The sequence below is a fragment of the Ictalurus furcatus genome, chromosome 18, assembly GCF_023375685.1.
Source record: "Ictalurus furcatus strain D&B chromosome 18, Billie_1.0, whole genome shotgun sequence".
Taxonomy (NCBI): Eukaryota; Metazoa; Chordata; class Actinopteri; order Siluriformes; family Ictaluridae; genus Ictalurus; species Ictalurus furcatus.
In genome coordinates, this window is record NC_071272.1 from 1177501 (window position 1) to 1192723 (window position 15223).

At 39.0% G+C, this 15223-nt stretch overlaps 1 protein-coding gene across 1 annotated transcript in view; it reads left to right on the top strand.

Moving 5' to 3' along the window:
• The window catches only part of col27a1a (collagen, type XXVII, alpha 1a), a 63834-nt gene that overhangs the window by 28118 nt on the left and 20493 nt on the right, over positions 1 to 15223 (top strand). Inside the window, exons 14-31 of the mRNA XM_053649359.1 lie at positions 1670 to 1714; positions 2152 to 2205; positions 3156 to 3200; positions 4466 to 4519; positions 6530 to 6583; positions 7534 to 7587; positions 7688 to 7741; positions 7935 to 7988; positions 8116 to 8160; positions 9293 to 9346; positions 9435 to 9479; positions 11098 to 11151; positions 11301 to 11354; positions 12991 to 13044; positions 13333 to 13386; positions 13699 to 13752; positions 14643 to 14687; positions 14964 to 15008. Coding sequence (XP_053505334.1) covers positions 1670 to 1714; positions 2152 to 2205; positions 3156 to 3200; positions 4466 to 4519; positions 6530 to 6583; positions 7534 to 7587; positions 7688 to 7741; positions 7935 to 7988; positions 8116 to 8160; positions 9293 to 9346; positions 9435 to 9479; positions 11098 to 11151; positions 11301 to 11354; positions 12991 to 13044; positions 13333 to 13386; positions 13699 to 13752; positions 14643 to 14687; positions 14964 to 15008 — 918 coding nt within the window. The remainder of the gene's footprint in view (positions 1 to 1669; positions 1715 to 2151; positions 2206 to 3155; positions 3201 to 4465; positions 4520 to 6529; positions 6584 to 7533; positions 7588 to 7687; positions 7742 to 7934; positions 7989 to 8115; positions 8161 to 9292; positions 9347 to 9434; positions 9480 to 11097; positions 11152 to 11300; positions 11355 to 12990; positions 13045 to 13332; positions 13387 to 13698; positions 13753 to 14642; positions 14688 to 14963; positions 15009 to 15223) is intronic.

Consider the following 15223-nt stretch of genomic DNA (forward strand, 5'->3'; position numbering starts at 1 on the left):
TGTGTTCAATTATTATTATTATTATTATTATTATTATTATTATTAGTCACAGAGCTTTCTATTCCTGAAATTTCCGCCAGCAGAGCACATTAGGTCCAGGTTGACAATATTTCGCAGGACTACTTGTTAACTGAGGTTTGGATTAAAGCCCATTCCATTCACGTGTAAAGTCAAATAGACTAATAACCTTAAGAGGTTCATAAAAATCATTTTAAACGGTGGGTTGTGATTTCTTCCGCTGTATCAGAATAAAGCTGATTCGTGAACCCCACTTTGAGAACCATTGGGCTGGAATATTTATTTTATTTGGAGCTTCTCTTTAATCCCTTTTCACAGCAGAGCTGCATCCAGTATGCTCGCAAGTCAATCAGATTTATACCTAATGGCTGTGTGAACTTATGGCGTCTAGGATACGATTCCTCCGCGGCCAACACGTGTGTGAAATCAGCTTTATACTCATGAACATCATATGCACAATGCAACACGTCACCCCGACTAACCTCGACTAAACCGACATCTGTGTGCACTTTTTTTTTTGTGCAATGCAGCGCTATTTGCAATCAGTTCTGATCTCCAGTGCGCTCAATGAATATATTTGTATCTCTGTATCTCAGCACTGACACAAAACTTGGTAGGCATCTTCAGGACCAGGACGTGAGGGTATGCAACAAATTTCGTGACAGCCACACCTTCAAACGTTTCGATAACCTGCTAAAATTGCTATACCTCCTCCACGTTTTCCCCACTCATCACCAGATTTGGCTCACATCATTTTGAGACCTGTCTGAACAAAACTTATCAAAGGGATTTTGATATTCAAAATGGTTCCCCTGTAATGCACTGGCAATTGCCAAAAAAAAAAACAAACAAAAAAAAACCACGGGACGTGATGGTGTAGCTCAGGAATTCATCTACATATCTTCACGAAAACCCTGAATGTACCCAAGAAGTTCTGTGACCGCACCACCTTGTGGTCAAGAACTATAACAACTTTCATTTTTTCCCCCCCTTATGACATTTGAAGAATTTGTGCAAATTTCTTTTTTCCCGATAATGCTGAAGTGTAATTCCCGTCAACCATCTTGGATTTTGTCAAAAACTGTTTTTTGTTCCTCTTCCTACAAATTATGTCCAATCAACACCAAATTTGGCATACATCCTCTTCAGACCAACCTGATATTCCAAATGGTTTGCCCACAATGTGCCAACGAATCTGAAGGTGAAGTCGCCAAACAAGGAGTTATATGGGAATGATTATTACATATTTGGCCCACATCATCTTGAGACCTGTCTAAACAACTGTCTACTGCATTCTAGATATTCAGTGTGCTATTATACAGAGAAGCCATGACTGGCAGGGTTTATTAAGGGTTTATTATCACATAGCATTAGCAATAGCAAATAGCATAGGAAACAAAGAAACACAATATAAGACAGATATACGTTTGGTGCACATTCTGGTGGGGAAAAGGCCCAGACTGATGAGAAAAAACATAAATACATTAGACGTTTTTAAGTGCAAGAAGAAAAACATTTTCATGTCAGATCAGTAGCAGTCACGATCACAGGTCACAGCATCAGCGGCAGCTGCAGCAGCAACGCCACCCTGCCCAGGCCGTATTAATAAACCAGTATTCTTTGCTTTTCTTTCTCGGTCTCTTTCTTTCAGGGTATTATTGGTGCCACTGGCCCTCCTGGAGTACTTGGACTGATTGTGAGTATATTAGTTTCCTATAAAATGTGGTAAAATGTGGTGTATTTTGTTCCCCGCCCTGTCTCAGGACAGGTTTCTTTCTTTCTCAACCTTCCAAACGACTTCCTGCTATGCAGCGTCTAATAGTTAGACCTTTGAAACTTGACTCACCTCAAAACTGTAATAGAATTCCGAAACTGTTTTTGAGGGAAAACAACATTATTAGGAAAAATTCTCATGAGAATTATTTTGGTTAGAGGTCAGATGAGTAATTTATTTTCAAAGTGTTTGAAAGGAATTTTTTTTTTAAAAAAAATTTATTTTAAATAATTTGTGTGCCATTTTGCTCATTCTATTGATAGGTGCCAATAATTTTGCTCTTCATTGTAGAATAGGCAAACAAAATAAGTTCAGAACTTAGAGGTCTGAATATATGCCTCTGTTTTTTACTGTTTCAGGGTGACATGGGCCCAGCTGGTGTGGTTGGTTTACCAGGACTGACTGGACTAAAGGTTAGTAGCACACACACACACACACACACACACACGTGTTTTGTCCTTAACTATATGATTTGTTGTACAGTAAGGTCCAAAAGTCTGAACTCTCGACCAGAAGCTGTTTTTATAAGGACAAATTCAAAATTTGATGCTGATTTTTGAACCATTTAATTAGTTCACATCCGAAATTTGTCAAATTGTTATGATGCAGCAAGTTTTCCTGAAATTGCAACGAATGTATACTTCCATAATAGAGTCACCGACTGTTATTATATAGGTTTTAACGATTGCCATTTCTTAACAAATAACACCTAACGTTCACTCAAATATCTCAGTCCTCTATGTGTTACATATTATTGTCTGCTGCCTTCATTTCATAATGAAATTACATTCTTACAGTAGTTACATAAAGATTATTATTATTATTATTATTATTATTATTATTATTATTATTATTATTATTATTATTTTTAGATGTAAACACTTCCTAGTCATCTGTAACTAACTCACTCATATGTTCATGTTTACCATGCTGAACATTCTCCACAAGGGGGCGGTACTATTGTTTCCTATCATTGTGACAGCTATTTAAAATAGTGGGTTTAATGTACACAACCAACAATAAATTATATATATATATATATATGTATATGTATATATACACACATAATTATAATTATATATGTATATTTATATATAATACTGTTCTCATTGTTAAAGTTTAAAGTTTTTGTAGCCTACGGATATTAGTGTGACAAATTGCCCCGTTTGTTCGGCTAGTTTAACGTGCTTTTGTTACTGTTTAGGTTTCGTTTTAATCCTTGGGTGATTAAAAATGGAAATTGTTCTTGACTGTGAAGTTAGAGTTTTGGACCTCACTGTATCTGTCAAGGCTTGAACATGGTGTATGCCATCGGTGTGTATAGTTTTGTGTGTCATTTGTCTGTTTTGTGTCTCTGTGCCAGGGTGTTGCTGGGAACATGGGCGAGCCCGGACTGAAAGGTGATAAGGTGATCTGAATGCTCTTATTGGCCCTGTTATTCTGCAGCATGCCATGGAAAATCCTTCCACACTGGTTGGCCTGTGTTGAGCATGTGCTTTCAGAACCTTTCTTGTCGGTCTGCCAATGTGTCTAGAATATCAGAAATGTCTGAGTGAGAAAAGAGAAACTTTCCCCCGGCTTATTCACAAGGGACAGAATTCACTCCAGCTGATAACTGTCGCGCACACGATGACCCGGCACAATGCATCAATAAAGTGCAGCGAATACGTAAACACGAGTGGTAAATAAGTCAGAAAAAAAGTACAACCTATACAATAAATACAAATAATTCTAAAAAGATCTTGAGGATTTCAATGCGTAATTATTTGCACGTTAAGGGGCTGTTTGCGCTTTTTTTCAGGCACATTTAGGCCACGTTTAATGTCATGTAAAAAGCCCGAACACTCAATGTATGCACCATGCAACCGCCAACAGGCAAAGTACTCTTCTTATCCTTGTCCAAAAGCATTTAACAGAGGATTGTACTAAAAGGGTTGGAGAAATGGGAAGAGTGTCTGATGACATATTCCAGTCGATGTGTGTGATTAGAGGCAACCGGTCTTGGGCATGATTTCGTCCAACTTCTATGCGTGTTGCTTGAAGTAGTACAGACTTTTTTCAGGTGTTCTCATAGATGTTCTTTATTTATGCAAACTGTATAAAATGTGACATTATTTTAGGATCTTGGTGGAAAAAACCCCCCGATTCAGGCATTTATTCACTGTTCATTGGACTGCTATTGATCAATAGCATTGGTAGCATTATAGCTTATTCTGTACACAGGAGTAATGCCTTCCACACCAATTACTTGTTCTGACAAGAGCTGACACCCGTGCACATTGCGTTTAGCAGGTGGTCAGTTGCTCATGTCATTTGTATTGTGAGCGAACGTTTTAGCTGTGCCTTGGTACGTAAATCTGGGCCCCTCCGTCAATTTTCTCATTAGCCACTAGAGAATGTCTGATTTTGTTTACAGCCACATAGATGTTGGCTCCTCCTACACACAGAAGTCAGGCCAGACCCACATTGGGCTCAGTTGTGCTGAAGTTATTTTTGGGTTGGAGCGAATTTAATATGTGCCATCCATTCAAGCATGAGATTTTTAGGATCGTGCAAATATGCAAGTCTGATATCAGACGTATTCCTTAACTAAGAAGGATCTCTCTACCTCAAACATCTCTCACATTCTCTCGTTCTCATTCTCTCGCTTGCTTCCTCTCATCTGTCTCTTAGGGTGAAATTGGGTTCCCTGGAAAGCAAGGGGAGATCGGGTTCCATGGAGACAAGGTACATGTTATAGGGTTTTATAGTGGATGTGCGAGTCATAGCACAGTGTTTAAGTAACGTCTCGCTGACCTTAGCCATCTCCATTCCTTTGATCTCAGTAACGTTTATTTTAAAACAGAGACTATATTTTTATCTCCCTTATTGTATAACAAAGTCCTTAGCACTCTTGGGCATCCTACTGACACGTCTTTCAGCATGGAATTCTGAGAACAATATGACTGGAACATGATGTACAGTACGGTGCTCTTTACTAATATTGGCAACCAACCCTCGGTAAATATGAGCAAAGAAGGCTGTGAATAAAACGTCTATTTTGTTTAAAAGAATTCACAAAAATACTCTGCTGTCATGGATATCAAACAATTGTAATCAAAACACAGGTTTATCAAAAAAAAAGAAAAGAAGTTAAATATAGGTGTGCAACAATTATTGGCACCCTTTTAGTCAATACTTTTTGCTGCCTCCCTTTGCCATGATAACAGCTCTGAGTCTTCTCCTATAACGCCTGATGAGGTTGGAGAATACATGGCGAGGGATCTGAGAGCGTTCCTCCATACAGAACCTCTCCAGATCCTTCACATTTGAGATCCTTCAAATGCTGGTGGACTCTCCTCTTCAGTTCACCCCACAGGTTTTCTACGGGGTTCAGGTCAGGGGACTGGGAGGGTCATGGCAGGACCTTGATTTTGTGGTCAGTAAACCATGTTTGTGTTGATTTTGATGATGTTTTGGATCATCGTCCTGCTGGAAGATCCAACCACGGCCCATTTGAAGCCTTCCGTCAGAGGTAGTCAGGTTTTCATTTAATATCTGTTGATAGTTGATGTGATATCAGCACTCGATTCTGAGTGCCATCCATGATGCCATGTATCCTAACAAAATGTCCAGGTCCTCTGACAGAAAAACAGCCCCAAAACATTAAAGATCCTCCTCCATATTTAACCGTGGACATGAGGTACTTTTCCATCTGTGTGCACCAAAACCACCTCTGGTGTTTATTGCCAAAAAGCTCCATTTTGGTTTCATCTGACCATAGAACCCGATCCCATTTGAAGTTCCAGTAGTGTCTGGCACACTGAAGACGCTCGAGTTTGTTTTTGGATGAGAGTAGAGGCTTTTTTCTTGAAACCCTTCCAAACAACTTGTGGTGATGTAGGTGACTTCAGATTGTAGTTTTGGAGACTTTCTGACCCCAAGACGTTAACTAACTTCTGCAGTTCTCCAGCTGTGATCCTTGGAGATGTTTTATCCACTCGAACCGTCCTCTTCACAGTGTGTTGAGACGATACAGACACACGTCCAATTCCAGGTCGATTCATAACATTTCCAGTTGACTGGAACTTCTTCATTATTGCCCTGATGGTGGAAATGGGCATTTTCAATGCTTGTGCTATTTTCTTATAGACACTTCCCATTGTGTGAAGCTCAACAACCTTTTCCCGCACATCACAGCTATATTCCTCGCTCTTAAACATTGTTATGAATGACTAAGGGAATTTGGCCTGTGTGTTACCTCATATTTATACCACTGTGAAACAGGAAGTCATGGTTGAACAATTTCCTGTTCCTAGTCACCCAGTTGTCTGATATCAGGAGAGCAGAGTATTTTTGTGATTTTTTTTTTTTTTTAAATTTAATCAAAATGTTAAACAATAAAGACAATTTTTCTTAGCCTTCTTTGCTCAAATTTACAAAGGGTGCCAATATTAGTGGAGGGCGCTGTAATATGTAACATCAGGTGTGGATTAGCTGGCCTACTGGATGAGTGTAAGCTCCAGTGTGTTGCCTAGTCCCTTGCTTTGTTTGGCCTGACTTAAAGTGCTAGCTAATCTAATGCAATACCTTACGAGCCACTGTACCACCACTTGAACAAAATATATGGTATTGCAAATACTCTGTGTGCTAAAATAATGAATTAAAAGACATTTTTCATAGCTGCAGAAATAATAGTGCGCGTTTGGACTGGACTGTGTGTGTGTACATGGGTGTCCTTTCATTTTGTTGTTTCAGGGAATTCAGGGTTTGCCAGGGTTGCCAGGTCCTCGTGGAAAACCTGGACCTCAGGTGAGCTTTTACCTTATTTCTCTTATAATGCAAACCAGAACAACGAATCTTATTCTATCTGTACAACCCAGTTCCTAAAAAGTTGGGACGCTGTGTAAAATGTAAATAAAAACAGAATGCAACGATTTGTAAATCTCATAAAGCCGTACGTTATTCACAATAGAACACAGAAGACATGTGAAATGTTTAAACGGAAATTGTTCCACAAATTGTAGACGCAGTTTTTCGCAGATTGGTGAACCTCTCTCCCATCTTTACTTCTGACTTCTTTACTTTTTGCCTCTCTAAGATACTCTTTATATACCCAATCATCTTACTGACCTGTTCCCAATCGCCCTCCAGCTGTTTCTTTTTACTAACACTTACTTTCCCACCCTTTTGTTTCCCCGTCCCAAGTTTTTCGAGACGTGCTGCGGCCATCAAATTCAAAATGACCTTATTTTGTCCTTAAAACGGTACATTTCCTCAGTTTAAACCTTTGACATGTTTTCTATGTTCTATTGTGAATAACATACGGGGTTTATGAGATTTGCAAACCGCTGCATTCTGTTTTTATTTACATTTCACACAGCGTCCCAACTTTTATGGAATTGAGGTTGTATAATGCTGCAATCAGCTTCCTTTTCCTGTTTCAAATGTGTGTGTATTTATTGTTCTTATGAGCGTGCCAGGTATTCTAAGAAAGGCCCCAAACTAGAGTTCGTTTTTTTGTTTTTTTTAAAGTCCTTGTGTGTTCTGTCAGGGTTTCATTGAGTGTGTTAATTTACGTAGAGCACGTCTTGTTACCTGCTGAATAACACATTCACACACAGGTCACTAAAGTACGGCAGCAGGGTAGGTTATGACATTATTCCCAGGGACACTTCTTTCCGTTTCAGTGAACGCTTTCCCAGTGAAATATGTTCCTTTAAGAATTCTTGAACGTTTTTTTTTGCGTGTGTGTCTCCCAGGGTAGACCGGGAGAGCGAGGGCCTGACGGGGTCCCTGGACCACCAGGTCCTGAGGTAAAAACTTAAATCATAATAAAACATATAAATAAAATAATACTTATTTATTCTGATGTATTACTCTGTTCTGAAGGAGTATGAATGTTTTTGTTTTCAGGGTTTCCCTGGTGACATCGGACCACCTGGACAAAATGGGCCTGAGGGACCAAAGGTTAGTGTGTTAATGAGAGATGCTGATGTGTGTGGGTTTGTGTGTTTATGTGTGTGTATGTAGTTGCACTTGTGTATACAGTGGACCAAAACACACTGATATTTAAATCTACTCTGTACCAACAGCATGTTTGTCAGGCTGTTGAATCATTTGTGTGTTTGTGTGTGTGTGTGTGTGTGTGTTTGCCATGCAGGGTGCACCTGGGGTCAGGGGGTTACCAGGACCTCGTGGAGCTGCAGGACGAGAGGTGTGTGAGTGTATGTGTATGTGTGACAGAAAGATATAGATACATATAGACTGAGAAAGTATCCCGCTTACTGCGATGTATAAATGTAACGATTAGGGGTTTTTTTTTTTTTGTATTTCATTACAAGGGAGAAGAGGGCCCAGTTGGACTACCTGGACCGACAGGACTGGAGGTAAGCTTCCTAATTTGAACTTCCTAATCTAAATAAGATCCAGCCCAACCAATTGGTGTGTGTAGGAAGCTGCGACAACTCACAGTGAAAATTATGTTGAATTATTTGTGTGTGTGTGTGTGTGTGTGTGGTTTATATTATTCAGCTGCAGTAAAGCCCAGACATTTCCAGTCTTACTGTTCAGTACTTACTGGCTGTGATTTTCTTACACTAATGAAGAGCCTGATTATGTATTTGAATCAGGTGTGTTCGATTAGTCCTGGAGGAAAGCATATTTAACCGTATTTCCCATTCAGCATAATAAATAAGTGACTTAATAAATAAGTGACTTATTAAGGCACCAGAATTGTTCTTTTTTTAGCATTTTTATTGAAACAGGGAACAACTCTGCAACACGGGGCCGGGGATTGTAGAAGGCGGCAGATGCAAGTGCGGATTTTTATTGAATAAAGTGCAAAATGTGAACATGACAAAACAACACAAGGTGCTTTAGGACTTGCTGTATATAGGGGCGCTTATTAGGGGTACCACAGATATGTGATCAGTGGGACATGTGACATGGTCATGTGATGCGCTGTAGCTGGTGGGGGATGTAGTTCAGCGTGGATTTCAGCATGACACATACAGCAGCTGCTTCATTGAAAACTTGAGGTTGTGCAAGTGGTTCTTTTTACACAAAACATAAGACAGTTCCCACAAACAACGCTTTTTTTTTTTTTTTTTTTTACATCCTGGAAAAATTTCCTTTTTTGCAGTGTTTATCTCGTTTCTCCCCATAGCACGGGGTAGCCGATAAAATGCTAGTAAAGAGAATAAGAGGCACGTTCATTTAGTGGTTAAATATGCAACCGTAATGAGTGTGGCCTTTTATGAACCTGACTATAGAATAATTACTGGAAAAATGTTTATTTCACACTGAATAATATCTCTGTGCAGTAATTGCGCTATAATGATGCTCATAAATGCGAATATATAATGAGCTGTGCTGTGATGATTGTAAATAAACTTTTGGAGCTGGAACACTATAACACTGCTGTGTATCTTTTGTGTTATTTGCTTAACATTTTCAGTTATATGTTCTTGTTCATGCAATTATTTTCTATTTTCTCTTTTTTCTTCTTCTTCTTCTTAGGGTATTATGGGCAAAAAAGGTTTTCCTGGCAAGCTCGGTCCTGAAGGAGTTAAGGTTAGAGTTATCACACACACACACACACACACACACACACAAATGCACTGAGGCACAAATGCACAAAAGAACGTGTTTACTGTTTCAGGGGGAACAAGGAGACACAGGCAAGGCTGGTCCGATGGGAGAGAGAGTGAGTGTTATATGCTGCACAGACACCTGCACACACATTAAGGATGTATTGGTATACCACGATAAGAATAATTAAAATGGTATGAGTAAAAAAAAAAAAATTGTAAAATGCTACAATTTTTTTTCAGTAGCAGCACGAAATAACCTGCTGCCTAAATTAATGTACGGCTATTTCCCTGGAGCAATGTGGACACGTTACAAGATGGCAGTGCTTAGTAAAGCATTACCTAGGACTTAAGGACATGGTCACGACTTTACAATTATTACTGTATGTATGCAAATAAATGGCAAGGGAATGAAGTCAGTCTGTTTTGGCAAATGTGAGGGTACTTATCACTGAGTCAATACCATCAAATCTTCTAACATCATCAAAAGTGTTTTTAGGCCTACAGTAATAATATCTTTTCAAAGATACCTGAAAAATGGTTATTCACATTCATCAGTCTTTTATATCAGGCTCCTGTTGACACGACTCCACCCATTTTCATTAAAATGTATGTCAGGTGGTAGTCTCAGCTTTACATGCATTTTCTCAGAGGAAGCGTGCAGTCAGAGTCTAATGCTGCCTTCAACTTAAGCTCGTTACTCGGAATTTCCGACCTCTGATTAGACAAAAGTCAATGCCCCTAATCAACTTGGAATTCCTACTTGAAAAGTTTGGAAGGTGTCCCCAACCCCAAGCACATGTCTTGTCAACATGACCGTCAACACTTGATAAAATCTCACTTCACTACTTTTAAATGAGTTTATTGTAGTATTCAGTTTTACATCGATCAACACGGACACATTACTTGGGTAAATCTAAACACAGTTTTGAAAGTAAATACATCATAAACTCATCATCACACACGCTTTCATGAGAGGCTTCCATGTTTTTTTCCCCTTCCCCAACACGTCAAACTCAAAAATGAAGTAATTCCGAGTTCCCACTTTGAAGTTAAGTTGAACGCAGCATACGAGGAAGGCGTCTCATTGTTTTCATTGGAATTGCAGTTCACCATTCAGGCAACAGGGGGCTCAAAAACACCGTTCTCCTTTAATCACCAATCTCAGTTAAGTGCTTTGAATGTACAGCATGATATCGAGTATGTCATTTGTAACAGGTCTGGTGTTTTTATTTTTGTTCCTGGGATGTTAGAAAACCAACATCCATCAAAGGAAGTAAAAGTCATAAGCGTCATCTAAATTTGAATATTTTAAAGGAGTATTTTAGCCTGTAAACACGGCATACCCTGAGCAGAAGCACAAGGATACACACGTTGAACACAGAGAACAAGGCCGAATGCTGCATGTCAAAGCACAACCACATAGTCGTCATCAATTTTGAATATCGCGTATGTGAATATTATGAAACCATAAGTATGTGGACACCTGAAAATGCCGTTTAAAACAATTACAAGAAAAGACAAGGTCTTCCTTTGGGGCATCATTTGGAAGAAATTCTATCTGTGGAAATTATTTAATTCCTGCACTTAATCTCTTTGAAAATGGGAACATATAAGCAGACTGCATATGGCAGAAATATTAAATAGTATGCTTATTATCTCTTTCCATTTTATACTCTCTCATTGCTATGCCATTTGTCTTTTGATTGTGTGTGTGTGTGTGTGTGTGTGTAGGGTTTGGTTGGCTTTGTGGGGCCAGTGGGGGAACCTGGACTGGCAGGAGAAAAGGTAAGACACTTCAAAGTTGATTTCCTTCATTTGACAGAGCACAGAGCATTTTGAGCGTGAATATCATGAATAGCTTTATACCATAATATTGATGTGTGTGTGTGTGTGTGTGTGTGTGTGTGTGTGTGCACGCATGTGTGTTTTTCCAGGGCGATCGAGGAGAGACAGGACTGCCAGGACCACCAGGCGAAAAAGGATCTATCGTAAGTTTGCATTAAGACAACGCATAAATGCTAACAAATGCACACTCGACACATACGCAAAGACGCACTACACACGCAGACACGTACTGTACGTCGGATCGGTGAATTTCGGTAGCACTTGGAAAACTTTAATGTGTATTTATATACATTCAAGCAGCCCTACTTCGATTTGCTAGAGTTGATTTTACATCAAAACAGAGACAACAAACACCAGGTTGATTTACAACGTAATAAAGGGGGTCTCGTTACTGTCTGAGCTTGTGTTATTTTGACAATTGTGCAGTAGAAAAGGTTTGCTAATGTGCACACACGTATATGATTATATGCATGATCACCGGTCCGCTGGGTCAAATATTCAAATATTATAATGAGTTACACAATTTCAGAATGAAATCATAATGGCTTTACACCATGTAGTTATAGGCTCTATTATATAATTTTCTGTAAATGATCGCTGTAATTAGCTGTGTATGGTAGAGCAGCTCCAGCCCAGGTCTCAGACTTAATTCAGACCATTTTGAAATCAGTGGTTAGTTAGCGTGGAGTTGATTTTGTTTTTGTAGCACCACGGTTCTGGAGGAACGTCGTTTCGTTTCACTGAACTCTTGGAGAAAATCCACTTTGCTTTTAAAGCGATATTATAGACATCAATAACTGATGTACCTTATTGGCACAAGATTTACTACAGCGGTAGATTCAGGAAATCTGTAATGATCATTTCCTTAAGTTTATTTTTTTTCCTTCTCTATAATAGTCTAAATTAGAAATGTTCTTTTCCACGGGATCTAACACACACACACACAAAAAACGATCCCGGGTGTGGGCTGTGAGCTTTTTCATGCCAGATCCGTCGGTGAGAAATGAAGTGTGCAGGACAAAGCAAGGCCGTGTCGATTAACACGAGATCGTTTTGGATTTGGCATGGTGCTCACACAGCATCCACTGAAGACGAACGAATGAAAACAGTAAATTGCTGTGGTTTGAATTTTTTGGGGACGGAACCAACCGAGTTAATTAATTTTGTAGGCAGGTACAAACAAAAATAATAACTGTGGGAGAAGGCAGGATGGATCAAACTTTCTACCGGAACAGATGGGATTGGTCAAGAGTGTCTGGGAGCAGGTGGAAGTGGGAGAAAAAATAAAAATAAATAGCCTTGCACACATGTATTCTATTTTTTTTTTTTTTTTCATTCATTGACTTCTAGAAAGAACATTTACCTATCTAATAATATTTTTTGGGAGAATTGTCCATGTATATTTTCAATTTTTTTGCTAATTGCTATTTAATGGGACTATGGATATCACTAGTATAGTTAGCATTTATATATGCTTACTTAGCTAAACTATGTACACAACAAGCTAGCAACTATTGTTTGCTCAGCAGCAAGATGCCTATGCAGTGTAGTGTTCTGTCGTGTTCTCAAAAATGTTCAGAAATGTCCTTTATTTATTTATTTATTTCATGTTTTTTGTTGTTGTTGTTTTTTTTTAAAAATCAACGTTGTGTTGTGGGTTAATGTCATTACATTATCATTTAAATCCTCAGTTTTTGCTTTGCTAATATAATTGCGTCTGCACCTCAGGGTTATTATGGTCTGAAATTACAGTAAGTGTGTGCATACTGTCTGTCTCAGGGACATCCAGGGACTCCTGGAGAGGCCGGTGCTCCTGGACCACCAGGTTCCCCAGTAAGTCATGTCAGGATGTGACAGATAGTGTCTTACTAAAAGCTGTTGTTTATTATCTAACTCAACACTGCAACAACACAGTAAAAACAACAATTCCTACTATTTACACTTTCCCAGAAGTGTACCTACAAATTCCTTTCTCTGATATAGTAGTCTGTCTCGAAAAGGCGGTGTGATGCTGGATTTTGTGTGTTCCTGAATGTTATAATATAGATATATATGCAGCTATATACAAGTATGTGTACAGTATGTGTGTGTCAGATAAACCCTTATCCCTTTGTCATTTAGGGAGCTCCTGGATCACAAGGTCCTGCTGGCACTCGAGGGCCAAAGGGAAGACGGGTAAGATGGATCTCCGTGTGTGTATTGCTTTCCAAGCTATCAAACACACACACACACGCACAGAGTCACACAATGTTTATTTTCAGCCCTATAAAACTGAAGGATTAACATGAATTATACACACACCAAGGAAGAACATCCACAGCCATCTTTATGGTTTCTCTGCGGTACCATCCACGGTAATCTCGTGGTGATCTTAAGGCTGTCCATGTGGGGCTGTCCTCAGCAGCAGCGAGTGATTTTCATGTTGCTCTCTCTCTCCCTCTCTCTCTCTCTCTCTCTCTCTCTCTCTCTGTGTATATGTGTGTTTAGGGCCCACGAGGGCCAGATGGTCAGATTGGCGAGGCTGGCACTGAGGGCAAAAAGGTAAGAGGTCTTAAAGAGGACAAAAGGTCATACTAGAGTCATCATAGTATTAGTGTTTGGACTGTCAGACCAGTACCAGATGGAGCACCATGATATATGAAGTGTTTTTGTGTCCAAATCATGTTAAATGCTAAATTCTCACTTTGTGTTTTTATAAACCTGATCGGATGTTTATGGGTCACTATGTATATGTACAAACTGTGGCTACTCGCGTTACAAGCTTCATTGTTACAGTGTATATATATATATATATATATATATATATATATATATATATATATATTTTAAAACCTCTATGATTTTATCAATGTAGGCTGGAGGAGGAATCGCTTGTTTTATATCGAAACTAAACGTACAGTGAGGTCCAGAAGTCTGGGACCGCATTGAAAATGTGCGATTTTTTTGTTTTTAAATAAACCGTTTTAGAAATGACCAAAGAAAGGAAAATGTTCAGTATCTTGGATATTCAGTATTCAAGATTCTGCACTCTATCGAGGTCACTGTTTAGAGTTGAAGCACATGTACGGACAACGCCGTGATGGATTTGATCTAACATGGATCATCACAAAGTTACACAAAATAGAAGGATTGTCATTACTGGTCTCAGACGTTTGGACTGCACTGTAGGTGTCCATGGAATTAAGGCCATGGGCTAGGAAAAGTGAAATTAAATTGGGAAAGAATTTACGTCACTCAGAAAGCGATTGGTATTCTAACAGCATTAATACCGTTGACTGTTCTGTATATAAACACATTTTTTTAATGCAGCGATTATATTTCTATCATGTAACATGATTTAAGTGATTTTGGATCCTCATTTGGATATATATCCTTCCTCTCCTGTTCTTTCCTAACTTTTTCTTTTTCTTTCCTGTCATGTCCTGTCCCAGGGTCTCATCGGTCCCCCTGGAAAAGCTGGGTTTCCTGGAGAGCAGGTAAAGTTTGATGATATTCAAATAGTCATCAAATAAAAATCTATAACAAAGTGTGCAGTAAAAAAAAAAAAAGGTGCCTAAGACTTTTGCACAGTACTGTACATTATATTATATCTCAATCATCTGCTTCAATTATTTCATCTACAGTCATTAAAAAACGTTTTATTTCCACCTCTGTAAAATGTAAGCGCCGGTGTTTCAAAATCTTTTCGCATATTTTAACACGCTTCAGCTGGATTACTGTGCTAATTCTTTGATATTGTAAAATCTCTGCAGGGGAAGATTGGCGAGCCAGGAGAGACAGGGCCGAAAGGATTTCCGGTGCGTTCCATCCCATTTATTAAATGACAGTTATTTCAGCAGATATTAACCAGACCTTTGTTCGTAAATGACAATAATTAACACAGTTGTTCTGTTACCATTTGAATGAAATGGTATCCTATATGGCCAGAAGTATGTGGACACCTGACCACCACATCTATATGCTGACGTTCCCCAAATTTGCCGCGAAGTTGGAAGCATAAGACGGTCTAGAA